The sequence below is a fragment of the Embiotoca jacksoni genome, unplaced genomic scaffold (assembly GCF_022577435.1).
Source record: "Embiotoca jacksoni isolate LCO1_2020_lvr unplaced genomic scaffold, fEmbJac1.0.p SCAF_10, whole genome shotgun sequence".
Taxonomy (NCBI): domain Eukaryota; kingdom Metazoa; phylum Chordata; class Actinopteri; family Embiotocidae; genus Embiotoca; species Embiotoca jacksoni.
In genome coordinates, this window is record NW_027185230.1 from 18,849,728 (window position 1) to 18,874,648 (window position 24,921).

The 24,921-nt window shown below is 43.9% G+C and overlaps 1 protein-coding gene across 2 annotated transcripts; it reads left to right on the forward strand.

Moving 5' to 3' along the window:
• The first annotated feature begins 365 nt into the window (after nucleotides 1–365).
• On the forward strand, nucleotides 366–22,705 carry ass1 (argininosuccinate synthase 1). 2 transcript variants are annotated; one of them, XM_069171911.1, is made up of 15 exons: nucleotides 366–516; nucleotides 1,369–1,517; nucleotides 2,254–2,322; nucleotides 2,571–2,759; nucleotides 3,906–3,962; nucleotides 4,164–4,238; nucleotides 5,002–5,072; nucleotides 5,164–5,194; nucleotides 10,024–10,114; nucleotides 13,150–13,234; nucleotides 14,314–14,378; nucleotides 17,213–17,344; nucleotides 18,788–18,944; nucleotides 22,151–22,216; nucleotides 22,314–22,705. In XM_069171911.1, the coding sequence occupies exons 2-15, from the start codon at nucleotides 1,416–1,418 to the stop codon at nucleotides 22,360–22,362; spliced, it is 1,239 nt and encodes a 412-aa protein (XP_069028012.1). In that variant the 5' UTR covers nucleotides 366–516; nucleotides 1,369–1,415; the 3' UTR covers nucleotides 22,363–22,705. The 2 variants fall into 2 exon arrangements, with proteins under 2 accessions (XP_069028012.1, XP_069028007.1); XM_069171906.1 differs by having other exon boundaries at nucleotides 1,397–1,517.
• The last annotated feature ends 2,216 nt before the right edge of the window (nucleotides 22,706–24,921 follow it).

Genomic DNA, 24,921 nt, shown 5'->3' on the forward strand with positions numbered 1-24,921 from the left:
ATGGTTGTTTAAGATGAAACCAGGTGTTTTCAATCTTTTTGGACAGATTAGACAACATCTCACCTAAAAATCAGAGATTAGAGGAAAAAAAAAAATTGCAAAAACTGAAAACCCAATTAAACACTGATGCTTTACTATTAATAATTAATAATTACATACTATAATAAAAAATCACTCATAAACTCACCTGTGTACTTTTTAAGTAGGATTTTTTTTTATGCAGGCTTTTTTTTTTTTTTACTTGCAGTATTTTCACATTGCTGAAAACTTCTTCCACCTTTGTACTCGAGTAAATGTACTCAGTTACTTCCCACTTTTACTCAGCTCAGTCTCGGGTGTTTGCGGATGATGCAACGTGACGTCAGAGACAGCCGGGGAACCAACCGGGGAACCAACCGAGCAAGCTGCGGCTGTTTCTGCTGCTGCTGCTTTCCCAACAACCGCCTGCACCTCACCGACATCGCGGCAACAGGATACCGTTCAGTTCGCGCCTTCCAGTTTAAAGGAAAACCTTCGGTGAGTATAAAACCCGCGTTTTATATTCATAAGATGCGACGCGTTAAATAGTCACGCAGAGACGGCGACCGTCTGGATTTCGCTGGAAAACAGGGCAGCCAACAACAACAACAAAAAAAACACAAAAAAAACGCCAGAAATTCCAAGTGTCACGAGTGATGCAGCTGTTCGTGTCTCTCAAACTGCACATCTGGATTATGTTGGTAAAAAAAAAAAAAAAAAAAAAAAAAACCACGAAGCGAGTCTATTGTGTTGTTTCAGCGTTTAATGTACACGTTGACGCGACTAGTTTGGCGTCTTTTTGTGACACACGAGAGGCACGAACCGAGGTCGGTCGAAATATACCCGAAACACGCACGTGGACGATGCTCATCACTTAAAATGTTTATTTTCTAAGAACATTGTTTGATCAATCATCTCCCCGGGGCGCGAGCCCGTCACGAGGAAGTTTTTTTTCCCAACCCTAGTCTCGTGCAGGCACCAACAAGGAGGCAGATCCAGTTCGTTAGAAAACCAGTTGAGGAAACGTCGTCATCGGCTTCAATGCTGCTGATTTATTGAACCTTTACTCTGCCAAGTAAAGAGTATGTAGCAACATTAAATTAAAGAAATTGGTAAACAAGTATTAGTTGCAAATGCTCATATAGAGATAAACTCGATGCATTTTTTTTTCCATTCTAAATTATGTTTATTCATTATCAAAAACTTGTACCAAATTTCTCCTGTTCAACTTTCTGCGGCCCAAATAAGATCGTACTTTTATCCTCGCCTGTGTGTTTGTTGATTTGATATTACAGAAGGTTGTTTTTTAACTCCCAGTGCAGCTGGAGTTATGTATTAACCTCTCCTCAGCGACCGATTCCCTCCTCTCCGTCTGCAGAGACCCGACGACCCTCATCATGTCTAAAGGAACCGTGGTTCTGGCCTACAGCGGCGGACTGGACACGTCCTGTATTCTGGTGTGGCTCAAGGAACAAGGCTACGACGTCATCACCTACTTGGTGAGTGTTTTCGGCACAACGTGTTGCGCAACAGGTGGCTTTAGGGTTGTGTTGTCGGGCCAGCTGCTTGCGTACCTCGTGCATGTACAGAGGGTCCTCTATGGGACCGTCCTAAAACAACCTTCCACAGCTACAGTACTGCTTCTCTCACATCCACAGGATTTGGCTTCATAATGCCAACGTAAATCTCGCTGGATTTACATTTGGCCCGCGAGGCGACTCAGACCTGCAGAGCAGGCAGAATTATTTGTTGTCTGACTACATTCAATGGTTTTGTGGTTTGGTGTCGAGGGGGGGAGGGGGGGTTAGTCACTGTTCACAATGATGCATCAAGCACATCGGACAGAAATGGAGAATTAATGATGATTGTTTGTAATTTAGTGTGCCAGCTTTTTACACCATTTTAATAGTTTAGTTTTAAATGTTATATATTGAATATGAGTCTTTTTTAAAAGCTACACTGACAGATTAAAGGAATAACGGGGAATTTTAAATATTTACATTTGGGTTTACTGGGTCAGTTCCTTTGCTCAGGAGATCCGACGGCCTCTTTTATTCTCGGTTTCAGCTACGATGAGGTTGAAACATCTCGACACGCGTGATCTGAATTACAAGATGGCGGATTGTCAGAATTAACACTTGCACAGACGTGTGCCTCTCGTGTGTCGGCGCATATCATTTCCGACTGCGTTTTTCTTCGTTTCTCAATGTTGTGTGCGATTAAATGTCGTTCCAGGCCAACATCGGGCAAGAGGAAGATTTTGAAGCTGCCAGGAAGAAGGCAGAAAGCCTCGGTGCAAAGAAGGTGAGCGACAATGAAACATGACGACAGTTATAGGCTGACATCGTACCTGAGCACCTTAAATAAAATACCAAATGAAACTTTAGATCTTTCATTCATATTGTAATTGATTCGTCTTCAGGGTTCCCTGAAACATGAACTCATGCATGTTGTGCCAGCTGACCGTCAAATCCTGGATGTTCGAGCTTATTTCTTTCGTGAGAAGGAAAATACTTCACAGGATTTGAATCAAAGATGTAACTCCTGTGTAGGTTTTCATCGAAGACCTGCGCACCCAGTTTGTGGAGGACTTCATCTGGCCCGCGGTCCAGGCCAACGCCGTCTACGAAGACCGCTACCTGCTGGGCACCGCAGTGGCGCGGCCCTGCATCGCCCGGCGTCAGGTCGAGATCGCACGCAGGGAGGGCGCCCAGTTCGTCTCCCACGGTGCCACCGGGAAGGTAAATCGCTCTCCGGATAATATCGCCACTCTGACGACTGAAATCTCAAATTGTTGACTTTCTTTTTTTTTCCCGAGAGCTGGGATTGAAAAGCTGCTTTTTAAGGCCCGTTTACTGGTTCTGAAATTCAACCCTTGACATTATGATTACAAGCTCTGGAGCTCCGAGTGGCCTTTTCTGAACACAAACTAGTTAACCTAGTTAACTATGTCACCACAGACTAAACATTAGACTTTAGCTGCTGCGTTTGCAGGTTGAATATTAACCTCTGTTGACTGAAACCTCAGCAGTGAGTTAGAAATCCAACGTCTGCAAATCTATTTATTGATTTTTTTTTTTTCCCTTTTTTCACTGGGAAACTGTAACTTTACTTCTTATTAGTCATCCATTAAAAAAAAAAAAAAAAGAAGAAGCCTCCTGCGAGTCTGAAACAGATGCTACTGCCTGCTCTTTTATTCACACTGCCTGAGTCACCAGCTGAATGAAACGAATCTCTGCACTTCAAATTCAAATCTGAATATGTTTTTTGCACTTCGGAGCGCCGCCAGACGTTTCTGAGTCTGAGGAGCGCTGGTGAGTGACAGCTGCTGACTGCTCATCAGCCTGGATACCATGCAAAAAGTGAATGACTTTTTTCTGAAGGTTCACGCTGTCATCTCATGCTCTCGTATATTACTTTGACAATCAAAGCACACGTCTAAAGGGATTCAAAAAAAAGTTTGTAATGCTCAAGGTGTGAAGTAAGTTTTGCGTGTTGTGAAGGTAGAAAAAAATACTAATAAAAAAACATAGGTCTTTTTTTTCTAACTATTTTAACTGGACAGAACAACTTTAATTCATCGAAACTTTCTAAATGTGCTAATAATAATAAACAGTTAATATATAATAAACAGCTTTGGCATGTAGATAGGATGAGGTGAAATGCAGTGTCCATATTTCTCCTGTAGATGGAGACAAACACCACATTTATATCGTAGTAGTGCAGCTTGTGGATTTGGTTCACTTTCTTTGACATTTTATTGGCCAAATATTTACCAAATCAATCAAGAAAATAACTATATCTCTATAACCATTAATAAAACCGCTGGATGTTGAAAACACCTCACACGCAGAACATCGTACTGAACTATCGTTTGTACTTTTCAGGGAAATGACCAGGTCCGCTTTGAGCTCACATGCTACGCCCTCTACCCCGAGGTCCAGGTGAGTTTGCTGTTTCATTGTATGGAGGTGATTTATTTAAAAAAAAATTATTGATTACCATTATTTTTGCAGGAATAGCCTTCTCGAGATTCTCTCACCAATATGTCACGAATACATAAACCAGTTGAAATGAAAATGGTGCGTACCGTGAGGTAATGTTGCTGCAGCAGGAACAAACCTCTCGACCGTCTCTTTGTCCAGATCATTGCACCGTGGAGGATCCCGGAGTTTTACAACCGCTTCCGTGGGAGGAAGGACCTGATGGAATATGCACAGGTAACTGACTCGGCAGTGTGATGTCAGAATCCCAGAAGTTTATTTATTTAAATGAGTCTTGTCAACAATTATGACCCTGATTTACCATTTTGGATGATAAAAATACAAACATCCCCATCAAAAGTTACCGAGGCAAAAAGTGCCAACATGACAGTCAACAGTCCAAAACCATACATGTTCTTATTTTGTATTTATATATTAGCTGTAATTTGATTTTTGATTGATGTGGTGGAGTTTTCCCAATTTCTATTTCCATCCTTTTTCTATCTGTAGCTGTCTTGTCTCTCGTGCTGCTGCGACCACCTTGGGATCAATAAAGAGTTATCCATAAACTTTAAACAGACTTTTAACACCAACTGAAACATTTAATCATTCTCAGATTGAATTATTGCGACCGCTGTCCCGACATGGTCCCGTTTGATGGTGCTCCTGATCCGGTTTTCCCCCACTAGAGGGTGGTCATGATGTTTTAGCCGACACCTCGTGCAGTACTTCTTTAAAAACAATGAATGGTTGACTTTTTCCTTTTAAACATAACAAAATGACCTTTGGTTATTTTTGTCATTTTGAAATCATGAAGACAAAAGAAATGTAGAGACACATGTGTTTTGCTTCCACAGCGTGCCAGAAACCAGCTGTTTGAAATAGGTTTCTTGGTTTTCTTGTATTCAGAACTTTTATCGGTGGACAGGTATAATTCTGATTTGAAGTCTCGGTGCTGGTTGTAACACAATGACGTCTTTCTCTGTCAAACTTTCTGCAGGAACATGGCATCCCGGTGCCCGTCACTCCTCGGGCCCCCTGGAGCATGGACGCCAACCTCATGCACATCAGGTGGGTTGGACGGGTGAAATGCACCTTCTTTAGATTATATTATATTATGAAATAAATAGACCGTAATTCTACAAATTATGTTTCTTTACAGCTATGAGTCCGGCATCCTGGAGAACCCCAAGGTGAGTTCCCAAAGTCGTGAGAATAATCGGTCCTAATAGCAGTCATTCCTTTGGTCCTTCTTCATCTTTACACAGCTCATCAGTGTGGAGTGATTTTTGTGAAATTCAAAGCTAAAACTGGTGTCATGTATGACTTCATAACTCAAGAAATGTTATTTGCAACCTTGATCGGTGACATCACCGTTTACGAACTTCTAAACGCGAAAGCTGATCAGGAAGCAACAGTTTGTTCAAGTGAAAACAACGTACATCTCAAAATGTGGGAGATTTTACATCAACATCTGTTCTTCAAATGTTTTCTACTCCTACTTCATCTTGATTTAATCTTGAGCTGGAGTAAAAATCAAGAGACAAATTTACACAAAACCTGACAGCATGCACAGAAATGTACTTTAAACTGATCTCCTTTGTTGTCCAGCGTTTGCTGTTATTTACTCAAAGCAAACAGAGAAATCGTACGAGAATGATTTTGTACAGTGAAATGTGTGAGTGACGCATCAGTCGGCCCGCTCTCCTTTTTGCTGACCCGTGCCACCCGAGACAAACACGACTCTCTCCCAGCGCCACGGGTGAGACCAGAGTTTGATCTCTGCTGGGGTCGGAGGTCAATGCAGTACATACAGGTTGCCCCCGGTGACCCCGAAGCTCCCATCCCTTGGTAGCTGTGTCTGTGTCTGTGTCTCTCGTCACCCCGGGTCCTCGCCGGGCCCTGGGAAGAGCCCGGGACACACAGACACTGACTTGTCGTCAGCAACGCTTCGACTAATTCCCGATTTCATGGGAGCCGGGGAGGGGGAAGGGTTAGGGCGTTGCACCCAGCTGGGGCCTCCTGAGTTTCAGCCCCAGCTCCTCGGGACCTCATTGTTCTACTGGTTGCGCCGCCGCAGGCTGCGACGTGGGAGGGGAGCCATTTCATCATGACACCGTGACACCAAAATGTCACCAGTAACAGTAAAGTACAAAGACGGTGCGCCAGACAGATGAGTCCCCAAAGGACGGGGAGGCGAGGGGGGTCCCGCGCTGCTGGAGGGGAGGTGCCGGGGTAGGGCCACTGTAACTCAGACCTCGAGCGCTCGCTCTCTTTCTCTGGCCCTTTCCCACCCCTCCGCTGCCTCTTCAGCGCTCGTCCTGTGGAGAAATGTTTTGAATAGAACAGCTCAATAGCATCGCGATGTATGATGAAAGTATTGTCTCACTGATTTCATTCAGGGGCTTTTTGTGTCAGACCATTTGCTCCAATATTGAATCGATTCATGGCATTAAATACAATGAAATATTTATGGTGCCGAGGTCTAAAAGGGGTTTTGAATACATTACAGGGGGCGCAAAATTATAGTTTGAACTCCTGAAAGAGTTGGAATAATTTAGTAATTCCAGCGGCGACGTCGTCTCGCCCACTCTGCAGTTGGAGTTTTACCAAGTTTTTTTTTTTTTTTTTAAGGTCACAACAGCAGCATTTTTAAGTATCACTTTTAGATTTAACACCAGTTTAAATGCTACCTAAAAGTGCAAATGAAATTAAAGCTCCCCCCAAAAAAAGCCAATTTCTCCCACGAACGGTCAAACCAACGTGTCAGATTGTGATCCGGGTCGTCTGAAAGAGGTCACCTTGTTTTAAGTATCTCCTCTCTATATCAGTATCCTCCTGTTACAGCCCTGAAGGCTGAGGCCGGACCCAACTCCCCCCCCCCTCCCGCCCCACCGCCCCCACCTGTGATACAATGGCCTCTCTCTGCTCAACACCGTCAGATTAGGAAATGTCCAAATGGTCGCTCATATGTTCTGCTGTAGATAAGAGTCGGCAGAGTTCAGGTTACTCTGTGATTAACACCGTATCCTTCCTGATAACCCCGAACCGTGTTGCCGTGGCTACCACGGCCCGCAGACCTTTTATTTACTCGTCTCCATCTGGCGGCGTTAACCTGTGTGAAGACACGCGCTGAGGGGCAACTTGCTGCCGTCATGAGGTGGAATAGGTTCAGGCTTCCTGCTTTTTGTTGGCCATTTTGTCACATGATGCATTTGTCTACATAGAATCTCATTCAGAAATACGCGAGATCGTAAAAGCTGTCCCTTTAAAATCTCGGGCCAAAAACAATACATCGGTGTGGTTATTTCATCAACAATGTCACCAGAAATATCTTCCATCATGATATCGTACCAGATCACATACAAACAATGTGCCGACTGTTGGATGCCTCCACATCCTCCGGTTTCCTCCCGATCTCCGCCGTCTTCGTCCCGCCACACATGAGCGGTCAGAGCCCGCCCTGCGGCCGCCCGACACTTGTCCCGAGTCATTAAAACATCACCTCGGTCTTAATTATAGCCTCTTGTCGGCGAGTTTCCTCCGGGCCCACTTTGTTCTTTTGATCAGGGAGCTGACGGGCGTGAAGCAGCGAGCCGCCGCTCACCCGGAGGAAATGAAAACTTGTCGTCCGCCGATCGGATTGGCTTTCGCTGGAAAGATGGATGGTCGGAGGGGGACCGCCCGTAGGGGGAGGAAGTGGGCTCGTAGGTGTACGTATACACGTGAATGCGTCCTTCGAAGCGAAGAGGTCGGCGTTTGTCATGTTGCCTTCGCTGCCCTCGGGGCTGAGTGGGTCCTGACCTGTCATACTTAGCGAGCGGCCCTCCGTGTCCGTCCCAGCATCGCTCCACGGAGACGTGTCTGCTGTCCTCATTAAATTCAGCTGAGGCGATCCGGCATTAACCAAAACGTCCTTGGTGTTAAGAATATAAATATCTTTTCCGGCACGTCACGTGTATATTGTTTCATTTTTTGGGCTCAATTTGCCAAGTTTACATTTGGAAAAGAAGGACAGACTTGAAACGTAGTGATTTAAGCATCATTTCCAATCCGTTGCGCCAAAGATGTTTTTACCATCCTCGCTTCTCTTCCGTCTCCCTCTCAGCTTCCTTCCCTCCCTCCTCCCACCTCCCCTCCTCCCCCTCCCCTCCTGCCACCTCTGCCATTCTTGGCCCCTTTTTTTGGTGTCGATTGAAAACCAATGAGGCAACTAATAAGTGGAAAGATAGAAATTTACTTGCTTTAAGTTCATGCGTCAGCCTCCTTCTTTGCTGTATGGGGCACGTTTAGCACAACAATATCGCAGAAGCAAAGACTGCCAAAGGAGCTGCTCTGTGCTACATGATGGTGCGCTTCACGCCCCATTTCCCACCAATACCCCTGCCCCCCCCTCGCCTCCTCTATTTCTACCTTTTCCTCTCTTTCAGGGCCACGGCTTTGGGACAGGTCCACCTGCAGGGGGTTTGAATTGAAATGCATTGATCTCTCAAACACTGGAAACAACCCTATCCCCTTTAGTTCCCTTTTTTTTTTTTTCCCCTCTTCGTATCAAATGGCTCATATTTATCGTTGGAGCACAAATGAGTTTTCTGGCATTACTGGGAATTTGAATACATTTTTAAAATGTGTTTTTAATTGATTGGGTATAAATTGTTTCATGTTCTTTCTTTAAGAGTGCCGTTTTGCACTTTTCTTATTTTAAAGGCAACAAAGACACTCGAAGGGAACAAAACGGTCATTTTAAACCAAGAAATTTAAATTTAATTTATTTTAGAGTTGATTTTTAAAAGCCCAAATTTGGAGCTGACCATTTAATTCATGTATAACCTATCAAAAACTATATAAAGGTAATAAATACATTAAGTTTTCCTAGAAGTTGTAAACTTGCTAATGGTTCTTATGTTGCTCTACTGTGTTTATCTGAAGGTTGAAAAAGACGGCCCAAAAAAATGCATCCCGTCTCTTCCCCCCCACCCCCCAAAGAGTACGCATCAAAAGGCTTTTTAGGAGAGTCATTTTGTCCCTCTCCTGTTCGCTCTCATTTGGCATCTTTCAGGGCACTGAGGCAGAAAATAAAGGAGAGGGAGACGGCTGCCTTCCCAGTCAATTTTGGTGTTTAGTTAAAAGGAAGGAAAGTGATTGCGCTGCTCGTTTTCTCCTCACTGACAGGCGGCGAGCGGATGCCGATTAGTTATTGTATGATGATTTAGAGTCTGGTAAAGCTTTCCATTTAAATGCACCCAGTAGTTATTTTGCATAGTCCCCCTGCAATTTGCCTCAGCTCAGGAGACATTGGCCATCGTCTTGTCCTAATGCTGTGTAATTGTTGGAGGGGGTGCATCGCTGGGCGGACGCGTCGGACCGCCACGCTCTTCTGGGTCCCGACCATGACTTACTGAAATCGCTCCCGCCAGCTGGAAACAAACGACAAATGTCTGTCACCCGGGATAACTTTAGTGGATGCAGGGTGTTGACTTGAAGGCTTTTGTTGTGTGATTTCCATTTATGAGAAAAAAAGAAAAGAAAAAAAGTGTTTTGAAAATAAGTCGGAAGAGAAAGTCACTCAAAATCTGAAAGTGGGAAACGAAGAGGAGGAGGAGGAGAAGAGGAGGAGGTCACGCCATCTGGAGACACATGACACAGACAGGCCGCCGAATGTTATTGAGGATTTCCTATTGCAGGTGTTTTCTGACTCTTCTCCAGGATGTGACTCATTTCTTTCTCTAGCCCTCATATATACACTTTCTCTCTGCGTCCTGCGTTTCCCCGCCTCCCCCCTGTGGTGACGGGCCAGACGGGGAAAATTAAACCAAATAGAGGAGAAAAATTGAACATTGATTTTTGTCTTCACTCGACTCCTGATGTTGTTTTCACTCACCTCACACAATAGTCCCACATTCACGGTGCTGTTCTTTGACGAGGTCGTAGAAGGTCCCAGTTATTCATCAAGTGCAGTGAAGTGTGTGAAATGGAGATGTTGATTTCTTTTTTGTGTTTTTCTTTTCTTTTTTTTTCTCAGAGCCACGCTCCGGCTGACCTGTACCTGATGACCAAGGACCCCGAGGATTCTCCCAACGTCCCGGACGTCCTGGAGATAGAGTTCAAAAACGGTTTGTGTGTTTGCAACACGTCGCCTGTTAATTACTCCGTCAGCCTGCGTTCGTCTTTAACCTCACGACTGCTCAAAGCTCCAGTCCTTGATGTTGATATGAACACATGTAAAATACTTGTTTAGAACTCGCATAATTGATTTGACCTCATTCATTTCATGAAAAATAATTATACATTTGACTCGGTGAAAATGAAGTCAAATATTAATATTAATTAATATACAACAAAAGTTTCCACTTAAACTGAAATCAAAATGAAAACGTCTGGATGATGATTTATCTTTTCATGTCAAGATTAGTGGAACGGATTGAAATTCATACATTTTGTGAGCAAGAATTGAAGCACGTCTTTTGCATTTGGGCTTCAATTATGTCAAACGGATTAAATTCAAACAAAATTTTCGCTTCCACTTAAAAAAATCTCGAGTTAGATTTCTGAATTCCATCAAACCCAGATGTATGTTGTTCTTTTTCATGCATACACTCACTCGCATATCATTTCTGAGCTTCTGTCATCAGTAAAATTCAAATCCACGCCTCTTTTATTACTTAACATTGATGGTTGTAGCCACAGGGCCTCGGCTCTGACCCGGCTGCACTTTAGCACCATTTCTGACCACCCAGACTTATCCCTAACCCCTCACGGCATTGCTTGGTCCAAAGCCGCCTTGTTTGGCCCGGGGGCGCACACCCAGGCCGGAAGCATTAGCCACAGCTAAAACACCGAGCCCCGAGGCGCCACAGAAAACGCTCATTAGATGTACTGCCACGAGGGCCGGGCTGAAAAGTAGAAAGTGTCACATGTTTGTGCAAAAATAAAATGGGAAGACGCCTCCAGGCCCGAGGCAAACGCCACAGATGTCCCTTCAACCCTGGCGGAGGCTGAAGTACCAGAACATCAATCGGCCAAGAGACACTACCTCCTCTGATCACGCGGGGTTAATGGGCAGCTTTATGACTTATAATTGGGATTTAAGGCAGGTTCAAAAGTTTGGCAGAAGATTTGCAGTCAGTAAAGCAGCCAGAGGTGCAAAGTACAAATTCTTCAATCAGTATGGATCTGCAACAAAATGGTGTTCAGATCTCCCTTTTTACCAGCTTCCCAAAGAAAATGTTTAACTGTGAAACAAGCTGGTCGGTGTCAGTCCAGCGGCTTTTGTAAAACAGCGATGCACTAGTAAAGCCTAGTCTGGTTTCGCGGGTTCTTTGCCGGCCTGCGCTCCATTTTCACACATATTCTCTGTGCCTTTATTGAGCACCCTATGACAAAAGCTGTTTTAGTTGTCCACACAAAGGCCCAAGCCTACTCCTCCCTCTGAGCACAAGATCAGCACAAGAATGTTTCATTTCATTCCCCCTCCCACCTTTTCATCCCTGCCTTTCTCACCAAAGTTTTCTCACTGATTAAAAAAGAATATTTAAACGACAGGAACCTTTTTCCCCCGTCAAACGCTCTTTTTTTTTTTTTTTTTTTTTTTTTTTTTTTATAAAAAAGAAAAATTTCTTCCCTCCCTCCATTCACACCAAAGAAAGTGAGGAGGAAAAAGAGACAGAGAGGAAAAATGTAAAGCAGTAATTTTTCCTACAACTGTGTCTGCGCTCCCATTGTCTGCACTGTTAGGCTGCGAAGAACTGAAGAAAAGGATCACGAGTAGAAAAAGACCCCTCGAGTGAATGATGGAACCCGCAACATGGAGAGAGCAAGAAAAAGAGAGCCCGGGGACGAAAGGCCAGCCCCGACACTCCCACGTTCAGACACTCACTTAATTTATTTGAACTTTTAATCTAATTATTAGATATCTGGGAGGGGGGGTGCGGGTTTAAGAATGCACCATCCGTCCTGCCCTCTCCTGCACCGGGTTTTTCTTCTTCTGTTTTTTTTAATTTTTTTTCATGGGAGCGACCACGATTCCCGCGATATGAGAATGGGCCGTCAACAAAGCCCTTGTCTAAAAAAATTAGTCAAGTCCCTCGCATGTCATTCCTGTCGGGGGGCTTTGGACACACCGGCTGAAAGGCGACCGCAAGTGCTGCTCTTCTCTTCTCGAGCTTGTTTGACTGACAACTGCGAGCATGCTGAAGTATGTCGGGCTCCGCTCTGGACGGACGGACGGACGGACGGACGGACACGCAGCACATTCCTCCTCACTTCCTCCCCGTGCAGTCTTTAAAGAAGTTATATTCCCTTCTCACATTCACCCCTTGTTTGTTTCCTCGTCGCCACCTTTGGCCCGTGTTGCTCGTCGAAGGTCCGCGGCAGTGATTGATGTGCACTTGGTTTTAAGTGGATCTGCGGAGGAAGCGTGTGTGCAGCTAACGTGGGCGTCTTTTCTTTTTTTTTCTTTTTTTTTTTTTTTTAAAGAGAAATCCGCCGTGCGTCGGAGGCACGTCGGTCGGTCGGTCGGTCGGTCAGTAGGGAGATGGGAGATGGATCTGCAGGTGTTTTTTGTCTCCCGCACATGCGCATGAACACACAAACACTCAAAGAAATCTCAGTGCTAAACAGAGTTTTGGGTAACAAAGCTGCGTGTGTAATTGAATTAGGTAAAGGCCTGCCCACGATTTCACAGCTTTCAAACGAGCAGGGCCTTTGAATTTATTAGCCCTTCTCCCATCTTCCTTTGTAATGGTTTTCACTTTTCGCTGACGACTGCGGATTTTTTTTTCACTTGTCAGCCGATGTGATCAAATCTTTCTTCACCTTTTGGAATTAAATCTTTTCATCAGTTTTTGAAAAGTCATTTCCCAAAACTGTTCATTAACTGTGCAAAAATGTAATTTAGACTTGTTGCCTTTTTGAGTTGTGTGTTTGTTTGTTTCTCTGGTTTTGCTCTTCTCATTACTCTGTAATAGGTTTTATGAAAATGTGGATTATATGAAGAGTAATTTAATTTAACAGCTATCTGCTTTGCTGCAGCGACATTTACTTTATTTGGACTGTGATGGAATTTGGAAATGTCATAAAAAAAATTAAAAAATCCAGTATTAAAAATGTGCTGTTATTTGTATGATGGTGTGACATTTTATTTCTTTAGGAGTTCCTGTCAAGGTGATCAATGTGAAAGAGAGCGAATCCAAAGACGCACCACTGGAGATCTTCTCATACCTCAACGAGATCGGGTGAGTATCTCTATTAAATTGTATTACGCATCTGTTAAACGAAGAAAAAAAAAAAAGTATGACTTGGATATCCAGGGACTTTCAGCCTCCTATATTGAAGCGGTGAGTCCTCGGAGGTGGAGCAGTGAAGTCGCTGCTGGTCTGGGATCAGATTCTCTTCAGCTTTTCCCTCTCTGCTTCCCACCTGTCAGAATAAATGAAAAGTAGTGAAAGTGAGCCAGCCGACACCAAAAGAACCCGTTTTGAGCTCAGTGTTGACCACGAGGAGTTTTCTTTGTCCTTAACCTCCCACTGGAGGCCGTCTGTGTCTCTTCATTACAAGCATCGTTTAATGAAATGGTACGAACTACAAACTAGTTTGCAATATTTCTGCTTCTTGATGGCATTGAATTCTTTCTTTTTTTTTTCTCAGGAAAATATTGAAATAGTTTTTCTGCTTAATCAAAATGTTATATTTAGGGAGAGGAGATAATAAAGGAGGCAGCCTGTTTGTAGAAGATGCCAAAACAGATTTTTACCAAAGATGCTGGCAGTCCTGTGGAAATATTATTAAAGAGAAATAATCTGAATTTCTAATATCGGTTCATGTACTGTGGTGTTTAATACATTTATTGTCAGCTGGTCTCATTGCTGTGAAAAGTTTGTCACAATTAATGCAAATACACATAAAACCTGAAACATGTACCCAGAGTGAGATGGGGTCTGTTTTTTATTTACCTGGTACAATCATGTTAGAAACAAATGATGCATTGACATGACGGTTGGATTAATCTGCATCAATTCAAGCTATTTCAGAAAATGAAGCACCACTTTGATGCATGTAGTGTTACATGTGTTTAGCCAGGTGTCGTTCACATGTAATCGAACGGAGGTAAACCTGACACTAATAACGCTTTGCTTCCACGACAATGTTTGTTCCACCCTTCTCACCTCCAAAGTACAGACTGAATTTCAAAGTCAGGAAATTGATCAAATGTGGGAGCGTTGATCGCTTCGACCGTGCAGCCGATGTGATGATGGGCTCCTTCCTCTCGAAGGCCGAAGTGAACGTGTCCAGTGAACCTGTCTTTGTCTCGTAGAGGAAAACACGGAGTTGGCCGGATTGACATCGTAGAGAACCGCTTCATCGGCATGAAGTCCCGAGGTGAGGAATTGGCAGCCCGTCGCGGTGATGACATTTTCTCTATTTGTGCTAAATTAGTTTGACGGACTTCTTGACTCACTCAAACAATGATACACACTGCAAATGCAGTGAGATGGAAACATTTGCACTTACTCTCAAATGCCTCTCAGTATTTTAATTTTACATGCGTTCAAAAGCCTTCCTTTCACTTTCCAGGGCTTTCATGCAATTTGCCGTTATTTTACATGAGTGCTTTAAGTGTCACGCTCGCTATTCTGCCTCCATAAAAGTGGGCTGGATGGCAAACGCACTCTTAAGAGAGAAATGTTTTTCCTCTGGTTCACCTGGAATCACAGACACCGAAGTTACTCCCATTCACTTATGCATGCGCACACACACACACACACACACACACACACACACACACACACACACACACACACACACACAGTGTAGAAGATGAAGGTGCACATGCTCCACTGGATACATACAAATACACCGTTGGTCACGTATGTGCACGTTTAGTCGCACACGGATGTTTTTGTCTCTTTATCTTTGGCGTCAACAAGCAATTTGAAAAGCTCCTTTGTTAGGTTCTCTACACGTGTTACCGCAGCAAACATGCACGGCCAGTGTGCTGTGGTGCGCACACACACACACACACACACACACACACACACACACACACACACACACACACACACACACTTCTCTTTCTCCCCCACGACACGATGTGCTATGATTGACAAATTGACTGGCCAGCAGACTGTGGCTGTGGCGCAACTTGGCAGGTAGAAATTGGAAAATGGGAAGCCCACTTTTCTCTCCCCTCGGCTGAACAAAAGATCAAAGCTGTTTCCTCCACTGAAGCAACAGGAAGAGGTGGAGCGGAGGTGGAGCGGAGGTGCCCGAGCGGTTCAATAACTACCGTCGAGTGGACATGTTGGTCTCCTCTGGAATGGCAGTCGTGTTCTGCACAATGGATGATGGGAGGGATCGAACGGGGGGGACATGTCATACTTATTTGTGTTGGGTCATACTTATTTGTGTTGGGTCATATTTATTTGTGTTGGGTCATATTTATTTGTGTGTGGGGGGGTGTGAGGATTGAAAATGGTTTGTCAAGAAGGTTTTGTCAGCGGCCTGTGAGCCGGACGAACATTTCCCAGCTGTCAAACCTGTAACCTGTGCACCGGTGAGGAAGCTGGACCGATCAACGGGAACGGCCTCGTCTTTTCATGAACACGGGGCTTCGTGTCAAACTCCAACACGGTGGACCGAATTATAATTTTTTTAATTTTTTTTTTACTTGTTTATTTCTGTCATCGGCCACTAACGAGCAAACTGTCACTTTAGGATGAACTGGCGTGACGTCCTCTCCATCTTCAGATATTTATCTATGTTTGCTTGTTTATAACTTTTTGCCCAAAAGGCTTAAGAAGATTTAATTCCTGAGCTGAAGCCCTTCAGCCCTTCAGGCCTGCAGCGTGGTCAGCATACCAGCAGTAACTGTATAAAAGATTAAAACCTAAAAAAAAACACTGCAGGTTTTTTTGTGTCTTTAAGCCCAACTCGACTGCCACTGTTGGAGCTTAAGCAGATAACGTTTCATTGTTTCCGCCTCTCTGTTAAGCCGAGTTGTGTTGGAGGGCAGTTTTAACATATTTATCTGATAGAAGCTCCCTGAAATGTCCCTGCGTGCCCTTTTTAGCACGGGATCACCAAAAAGCCAAAAGTCTTTCCAGCTCAGGTGGCAACCCTTTGAGGCTTTAGACAATTAGCGGCATCGCTAAGCTCTGCTTTTGCCTTACAGCACAAATGCTTCTCCATTTTCAGATCAGGACCGATGCTGTAGTATTTGGGGTTGTACAGATTGGAAGAGATTAAATAGCGTTCATCTGTTAACTCTCAGGAAACGGTTTTAGAGTCCGACAAATTGTGGATGTCGGCCATGAAGTGTCTGACTGGCAGCTCGGCTTTAAATCAAAGAAGTGTGACTGTCATTCAAACTGACAGCTGGCGTGAGGACCCATGTATTGAATGGGGGGGAAACGGCACTCCTGGTCTCCAAATTTCAGCTCTCGCCAAAATGTCTGTCATTAATGAAGCTCCTTTTTTTTCCCTCTATTGTCAGGTCTGTCTTGCAGCCTTTTCCCTGTCCTTCGTTTGTTTTAGCTGACATGGAAGTGACAGCTTCATTTCTCCTGTCATCTACCTCATCTTTTCTTCCCTCACCCCTCCCTCCCTGTCCAGAGGGGGTAAATTGCAGGGTAGGCAGAGTCCTCGTCCAGACTGCAGGCTGGCAGGGGCCTCCTACCCCGTCATTTACCCAGGACAGGCTCATCATGTCATGTCTGTCTGTCTGTCTGTCTGTCTGTCAGACGGCTGATGGCTAACAGAGCGGTTTGCTCGTAGGTAGTTCAGACGAACAGAACAGGGCCTGTAGTTTATGTTCCTGTGAACGGCCTCCGAGGAGAGCGGTGACCTCGCCACAGGTTGCGGTGAAACAAGAGAAAAGCGTGTTGAATATTTTAGACGGACAAAACCGTTGAGTTGGGTAAAGCATGCAAAATTATAACTGCTTGATCAGGAATATTGGAGCTGAATTTTGTCATTTTGCATCGTTAGTATGATTTCCATCAACCTGTATAAAAACAGGAATATCATATTTCCGCATGGTTTGTTTGTTATACTATAATCGTGGAGCAGAAAAAGACAATTAAATAGCTAATCTTACATATTTGTATGAAAATGAATCTTACTAATCTGTTAACTTCTGTTTAAAATCCAACTGTTGTGATTTGTGCACGTGTTCATGAGTTTAATTGCCTTCTTTCCTCTTGTGTTTTTTGCAGGGATCTATGAAACCCCGGGAGGCACGGTTCTGTTGAAGGCCCATTTAGACATCGAGACCTTCACCATGGACAAAGAGGTGCGCAGGATCAAACAGGGACTCGGTATCAAGTTCTCTGAACTCGTCTACAACGGTAAGTGCTTGTTTCACTTATTCTTTAATTCTCCTTCGCAGCAAACATGCCACATGTGTACATGTATGTTCAGTGAGTGTGTGTGTGTGTGTGAGTGTGTGTGTGTGAGCTTTTCTTGGCTCAGGTGTCTTAATCCTCCCTTCTGCTCAGTCTCCAGTCTCCTGCACCTTCATCCACATAATAGGATCAGCGCCATTACAGACTGACTACTAGGCCACTCCGGTTCTGCCCTCCAGAGACGGGAAGCGAACACATAAAGGTGTTCCCTTCAGAAGCAGGGCGGAGATTAAACCCACTGTGGGTTTAAATCATTAATAACTCTGCTGATAGCAGACGGCTGGCAGTGGGGCTTATGTTAACAAGGCACCTGTCCTGCATCTGTTTACGGCACCGTTTACCCAAACAGGTTTTTATTGAGAAGTTGCAGCAGTTCGGTACCAGCACGTCAAGCTTTTCACAAATGGAAAGTAAACGGCTGATTAATGGTCAAATAATTGCTTGATAATTTTTTTTATCATTCATTAAGTAAAAGCACCAAACATTTGTAGCATCTTAAATAAAGATATTGTTTTAGTTTCACATCATTTTGAACCGCTGATTATTTGAAAAAAAAAAAAAATACATCTAATTTCAGGTATTCAGTATAATTGATTTTCAGTAATCAATAATAAATATGATAATTCTTCCCCAAACTAACCACCATACATGGAGATCTTCCAGCGACACGAAGATCAAATAAAATGCAGTTTATTCTTTAGAGTAAACTGTGTTCAACACCTTGTTCCAAACGAGAGGAAATGAAATCGGGGAAAGATTGTGTCTTTGAACCCGACGATGAGGTGATGAGAGAAGGACCTCCTGCTGGGCGGGGCGTGCCTGACCTCTGAACACATATAGACACGTCGCCTCGCCCATCTGTCTCAGAAACTGATGAGTTCCAGGTCAGAAAAATGGGAGAAAAGAAAGTTGTGGATGAACTTCACCTGCGACTGGAATGATGAACGCAGACCCTGCGACTAACGGAGGCTTTTTCATAATTGCTCCATCTTCTATATTGTTTTGGCCATCATCCAATTCATTACATTTATGAAGATTTTAGGCACTTCAGATGTTTAAATTCGTATCCATCACACGTTTCCATCAGGGAGGTGTCTGATGGATACCGAGGATCATCTCCAGCGAGGAGACTTGATGTTAGCGTCATGTCGTCAATCTTGGATTTCACGAAGTGAAAGAGAGCTGCAGAAAAGCTGTGATGAGTAACTCGACATAGCTGGAAAGAATTCATCAACTTCTGTTATTTAAATAAATATTGCACAAATAAAGACTTTTCAGAAACATGCTGAATTCATTTGAGTGTAAGCAGCTTTTGCACATTTCTTTGATTTGCCCTGTGTGTGTTATCAGGTTAGAGTATTTCTAAGGGTTTTATTTGTGTTGCAGGTTTCTGGTACAGCCCCGAGTGTGATTTCGTGCGACACTGCATCGCCAAGTCGCAGGAGAACGTGGAGGGCAAAGTACAGCTGTCTGTCTTCAAGGGTCAGGTCTATCTCCTGGGACGAGAGTCACCCAAGTCCCTCTACAACGAAGAGTTGGTCAGGTAAGTGTGTGTGTGTGTGTGTGTGTGTGTGTGTGTGTGTGTGTGTGTGTGTGTGTGTGTGTGTGTGTGTGTGTGTGTGTGAGAAACAGAACAACGTGTGTGTGCTCGTTCCAGCGTGGCAGCTGTTGTTCGGTGCAGATATTCCACCAGTCGGCCTGTTGTCAGGTCAGCGATGACCTCCACATCGGCACACTAAACCCATCCCGGCTCACAAAGACATCAGACAAGTGTCAAACTCAGTTCCTGCAGGGCAGCCCCTCCCTCCCCGATCCCCCCCCCCCTCGCCCCGAGGCCTCTTAGCGGTGGTAACAGTGGGTTTGTTCAGGAGGCTGACCCCCGATGCCCTCTGGGTAGGCTCAGCACTGACCAAAGTAAAAAAAAACAACAACCCTCCATATGTCTCTCCATCTCCGCTTCAGTCCTTCAGTCACACACACTCCAGTTGTACCCTAGAGTCAGAGAGCTAATGGTGTTTTCAGCCAGCGGAGAGGTGATTTCACTGGGCTTTCAAGAGCAAAGTAACGGGGTGTCATGCTAGTTAAGCAGGTCAGAAAGAGGGAGACAAAACAACATGCCTCGCACAGTCAGCCATTCAGGTCCTTACATGGTTTGGCAAGCGAAAAAGCATGTAAAAAAAAAAAAATAAATCAATGCAGTGAGTGTGTATTTTGTCTTCTGTGAGATAAACGATTATTATACTGAACTCAGACTTGGCCTCCGTTCAGCTCTTTTAACCCTTATTGGCTTTTTTTTTTGTACAGTTTTTTCTGAGTAAAGATTTTGTTTGCAATAAAACATTTTAAAGAACTGCTGAATCACTCGAGATAAATTACAACTCATCAATCTTTAAAAAAACAAAACAACCTGTTCACTTATCAAGGCCCATGCTGTGATTTCAACACTTGACGTTGTAGAAACACAGCTGGAGCGTCACATCTGTGTGTCCTCGGGGTCACGGACAGACGGACCCAGAAGTTCCTCATAAAGCGTCTCATTAGAAACGTCCAGAGAAAAGACCGTCACACATCTGTCTCCATGGAGCTCGATTTCTGAGCCCAGAGTCAGTATTAATATTAAAGAATAATGAAGACAGCATGATATTATTTGATATTTGTTTTCATTTTTTTTGGCAAAAGTCCTTCCGATTTTTTTTTTTTTTTTTTTTTTTTTTTTTTAAATAGTTGAGTTGAAGAAGACATGTTCACTGTTAAGTTGTGGCTTTTTTCTGAAGGTTGTGTAACGACTGCGTTGGCAAATTTACATATAACAGTCAAAATAATTTAATTGATTTTAATTTAACAAAGTCAATACTCTAATCCAGATATCTTCTACAGTTCTTCTGGATCTACGGTGTTTTCGTCCACTTTCAGTCCCTCCAAATGTTTCACAATAAAAGCCTCGTGAAGAAATGAAGGGTTTCCGTCTACTCGTGGGCTTTTAATTTGAAACAGATACAGGAAGTGCTGAGTTTGTGTTAACGTGTACGGCAGGGCAAACGGCAGCAGATCAAAACTTCGAGTTTATGTTGTAAATCAATCGATACACCATCGATGCCAACATGACAGCTTTGACCCATTTAGTTTAGAATTGACTCTGTTTCATGACATCAGCTTTAGAGATGATTGAATCTTCAAACACGTAAAAACGTTAATGATTTTCAGCCGGATCAGGTGAACTGAGAACATGTAATTTCCTCACTTAGGGAAAAAAAAAGTGGCACTACACCTGCACTAATATTAATATTGGTACTAAAAATCCACCATCAGTCGGGCAAAACTCTCTGCTGTCTAATAAAACAAACAATTCCCCCAGTGTCAATATACTGTCTCTTGTGTTTCACCAAAGTCTTTAAGTAAAATCAGACTTGTGAGTCAGGCTTTAAAAAAAAACAAAAAAAAAACAACTAAGAACACCACTTCACAAAACATTTTAATAGTTGGCAACGGTTTGTGGATTTATGATATACTGTTTATAACTTTTATTAATTTTGTAAATTTTGATAAAAGGCTTTTAGTGCAACATCTGAACTTCTGCGGTGCCATTGACATGCATGTACCTGCCAGCGGTACACCTGGAGGCAGCAGTCTTTCTCTCACACACACACACACACACACACACACACACACACACACGCACACACACGCACACACACACACAAACCTGTCACAGTCGCACACGCCGACCAGATTAGGCTCGAGACCCCCGCTGACATCCTGTTGGCTCTCGGCGGGCGACAGTAAACGGCGTCATTAACACAGTGGTAATACAGCCCGCCGCCGCACCCATCTGAGACACAAATGTCACCCTCCTCGCTCTCGGCTGGCGTCGCTCTCAATTAGACTGCAGGGTTTCTTAAAGGAATACACAATCGCATGCTCACACACACACACAAAGTGCCATATTCTTTGTGGCCACTCACTCATAATGGTGTTCAGGTGCCGGGTAGGGAGCCTTGTATTGAGAGTTGATGATTTAGTTGTCGGCCTTTCTTTTTATAGTGTTTATCCTATCATTTGTTGGCAATTTCCTCTTTTGCTAAGTGCTTTTGAAGAATGGGTGCAAGCTGTAGATCGGGAGTTGGGGGTGTCACGGGGAGGAAAGGACTCGGAGAGAGAGTGTATTAAACACGGCAGGTAGAAACTGCTGTAATTACACGGCACACGGGCGCTCTTTGTGAGACACCCGCGCACGCCAACACGACGTCTGCAACCGGCAGCCTCAACAACACCGGCACAAGTTATAGATCTACTTCTTTTTTTTTTTTTTTTAGAAAAGAAGTGGATAAACCAGAAGACAAACATCAGATTACAAAATCATCTCAACACTTAGCTCACATCTGATATGATGGGATTGTTTTCAGATGGGTTATGTGCATCTTTGTGCACGCGAGCGTGTTTTGGTTGTGGCGTATTGATCCGCCGTCGTTCACGACCAACAACGTTAAAGAAGCGCATTCAGAGGAAAATCGATCAGAGCGTCATTTCAAAAGAGCAGATTATCAGCGACGCTGTTATCCCAGCAGTCGAAAAGGCTCTTGTGTTTACTGCAATGATACCAAACATTTCAATCAGTTTATCACCACAATATCCTGTAACTTTTTCCCCTTTCAGTTCTCAGTTGCTCTTTCGCGCTACATTTTTCTCCCGCCTCACATTTAAAGATTGACCTGTTTGTTTTTTGTTTTTCTTGATTCATTTCCGCTCCAGCATGGACGTGCAGGGAGACTACGACCCATGTGACGCCTCCGGATTCATCAGGATCAACGCCGTCAGGTTAGCGCAGTTTAAATCTTAAGAATTATTCCCAACAGCTGCACAAAACATCTAAGAAAAATAAAAAGTCATTCCTTTTCCTGTTTGTCCTCCACAGGTTGAGGGAACACCACCGTCTGCAGGGATTCTCCAGCACCGAGCAGTAACCATCTTCCCTCCTCGCTCCACCGAGTCCCCGACAGCACCAGGTTCCCATTAGTGCCTCCATCGTCTACCTTCTGCCTTATTATCTTTAGTGTTACTTGTATTAGCATCAGGATATCTAACAGTCAGGCAGACTGTGTTGAATAGTTTCATAGGTGGTAAAAAGAGGAGGAAAGAAAATATGACATGAAAACTGTCTCCAGATAATCCAACAATATTCTGTGGAGGAACACTTAATATAATGTGTTTATTAGTGTTTTTTACTTCCTGAATTTGTTCATTCTGGGCTTCAGTAGGTCGCCACTACAAAGTGTTTGTTGCTGAAATAAAAAGGAGGTAATTGTGGTTTTTTTCTTCCTGTGCTTTTTTTTTTATTAATTGTTCATAGTATTCATGCGCTACATGAATTACATGCAAAACAGTATTGTGATGTGCATCAGATGCAGCGTCTGTATGCATGTTTAATAGTTCATGTCTTTGGCAGGCAGCCTATTCATTAATGCCTGCCTGTTTAACTCTTGGGATGCTGTAGCATATTTACAATATGCAGATGAAGCGTTGCAGAAGCTCGGCGCAGGCCGAAGCCAACACGGTGGCTCGCTGATGGCCACCGGAGCGGAAGTGATGAGGCCATTTCAGAGCTCAAATGGCAGAAGTCAGATGGAAGGAAAACCAATTGGCCACATATGTATATTTCACTGCACAGCAGGAGGTCCCACTCTTAGAGAACGGAGGAGAAAGGCAGCAGCAATTTAAAGACAAAGACTTGTGGGATTCATTTTTACCTTTTTTTTTTTTTTAAATTGGAAAGCTTGTTGTGGAGGAGCAGGGTGTTATTTAAAAAGGGATGAAGAAACAGGTGAACATAAGAATGGAGTTAATAAGGCTTAAATGAGTCAAAAAAAAAAAAATCTGTAAAATTATCTTTAACACGGAGCAAATGGAAATATGAATTGTGTGGTGATCAGGAACGGCAGCTTTTCTAAATGAACCAACAACGTGGCGACTGATCCAAAGAGCTCAGATACCAGATGAACAAATTACATAGATGGATGGAGGAAGACTTTATTAATCCCACAGTGGGGAAATTTAATCGTCACAGCAGCAAAGAAGCAGTTAGGAAAATAAAGGTGCACACAATAAGGAAAAATTACAAATCCATCTGCAATAAAAATAAGATAAAAAGTAAGACTAATGAATAAATACACAAACTATATATACAACAATAATTAAATACAATTAGTAGTGCTCTTTCTTGCAGCATATTTCACATTTATCAGCCATTAAAAATGTATAATTTTATATATCATGGCAGAAAAAACTAAAACTGGTATTGCTGGTTCTGCTGCATCAGTTTTAATCCTTTCTTGTGCACAAAGACTAATAAAAAGAATTGAAGTGGATTAGAAAAGCAGGATGCTGCTTCACCTTGCTTCTAATCTTTTAGCTCAGTTGGGCCCAGGGAGGAGTTTTGTGGTTAGGTGTCTTGTTCAAAGGCACTTCAGCGCCATGAGGGAGGAGAAAGTTGTTCATTCGCTCCCCCTCATCCACAAAGCTTCAGTCGCAGGCTCCCTTTTTAACCTCCAGGCCTCGGTTACACGTGTTTGTTTGGTGTCCGGTCAGGACGGCCGGAAGAGTCTCCGAGATGAACGCTGCAGTAACTTAAAGTGTTTTCTGTCTCCTCCCTTCAGACTGGACGAGGCTGCAGTTAAGATTCTCATATTGTTGGGTGTTGGGATGATTTAGTCGATCCTATCCTCCCCTCACAGCTGTTTTCTCTGCCTCTCATCTGCCCGCCACTGAAAGGTGTCAGTCCTGCATCGAAGTGCCGGGTACGGGGTGGGCCTCACGTTTAGAGTCGACAGGCGCAGGAGACCCCCCGCCAGGTCTAATGGGCGATGAGGAGTCCTCGGACCCTTTCAGTCCTTGCGAGAGCCCCTCAGCCCCCGCTCAATTACACGGCAGGCGTCTCGGTCTTTGCCTGGTCAATTACCAGCCAGCCCCTGCATTTACTGTCGTGCACACACAGGTTGCAAGATAATCAGTGTCCAAAATTGCCCGGTTAGAATGAAGGGATGGATGGAGAGGTATTCAGATTAGTCAGTCAAGCTGAAGAGGGGGGGGGGGCAGGAGGGATGGGGACAGCTATCAATCTCAATCTGGCTTCAGCGGTTGGAGGGGGAGGATTACGGCGACCTTTCAACTTTGTTTCTGGAAAGATATGATCCAGTGGAATTTCTATGATATAATCGCTGTCGAGTGTGACATGTGTTTGTTTCAGGTTTAGCTCCGTGAGCTCCGCTCTGACTTTTATTTAAGCGCAGACTTCTTGAGTCAGCGGTCCCGGTTGTTGTATATTTGCATGCGTTTCCATTTACTTACTCATCGACCACGTCTCATATTCCATCCGCCTTCTCCTCCCTCCTACCTGCCTACTCAGCCAGGTATGAAAACTGGCTGACACCTGACCAAGGGAATTAATCATCCTTGACCCCGGACCAATTACCCCTCATTACCCGCTCTGTGTCTCCCTCTCAGGGGAGATCCGTGTAACAATAGCA

What these genes read in the sequence shown, in the direction of transcription:
- ass1 (XM_069171911.1), top strand. Translation starts at nt 1,416, where the DNA reads ATGTCTAAAGGAACCGTGGTTCTGGCCTACAGCGGCGGACTGGACACG. An exon ending in CCCTCTACCCCGAGGTCCAG is followed by an intron (nt 3,963 to 4,163) that starts GTGAGTTTGCTG and finishes CTCTTTGTCCAG; the next exon opens with ATCATTGCACCGTGGAGGAT. An exon ending in TCATACCTCAACGAGATCGG is followed by an intron (nt 13,235 to 14,313) that starts GTGAGTATCTCT and finishes TTTGTCTCGTAG; the next exon opens with AGGAAAACACGGAGTTGGCC.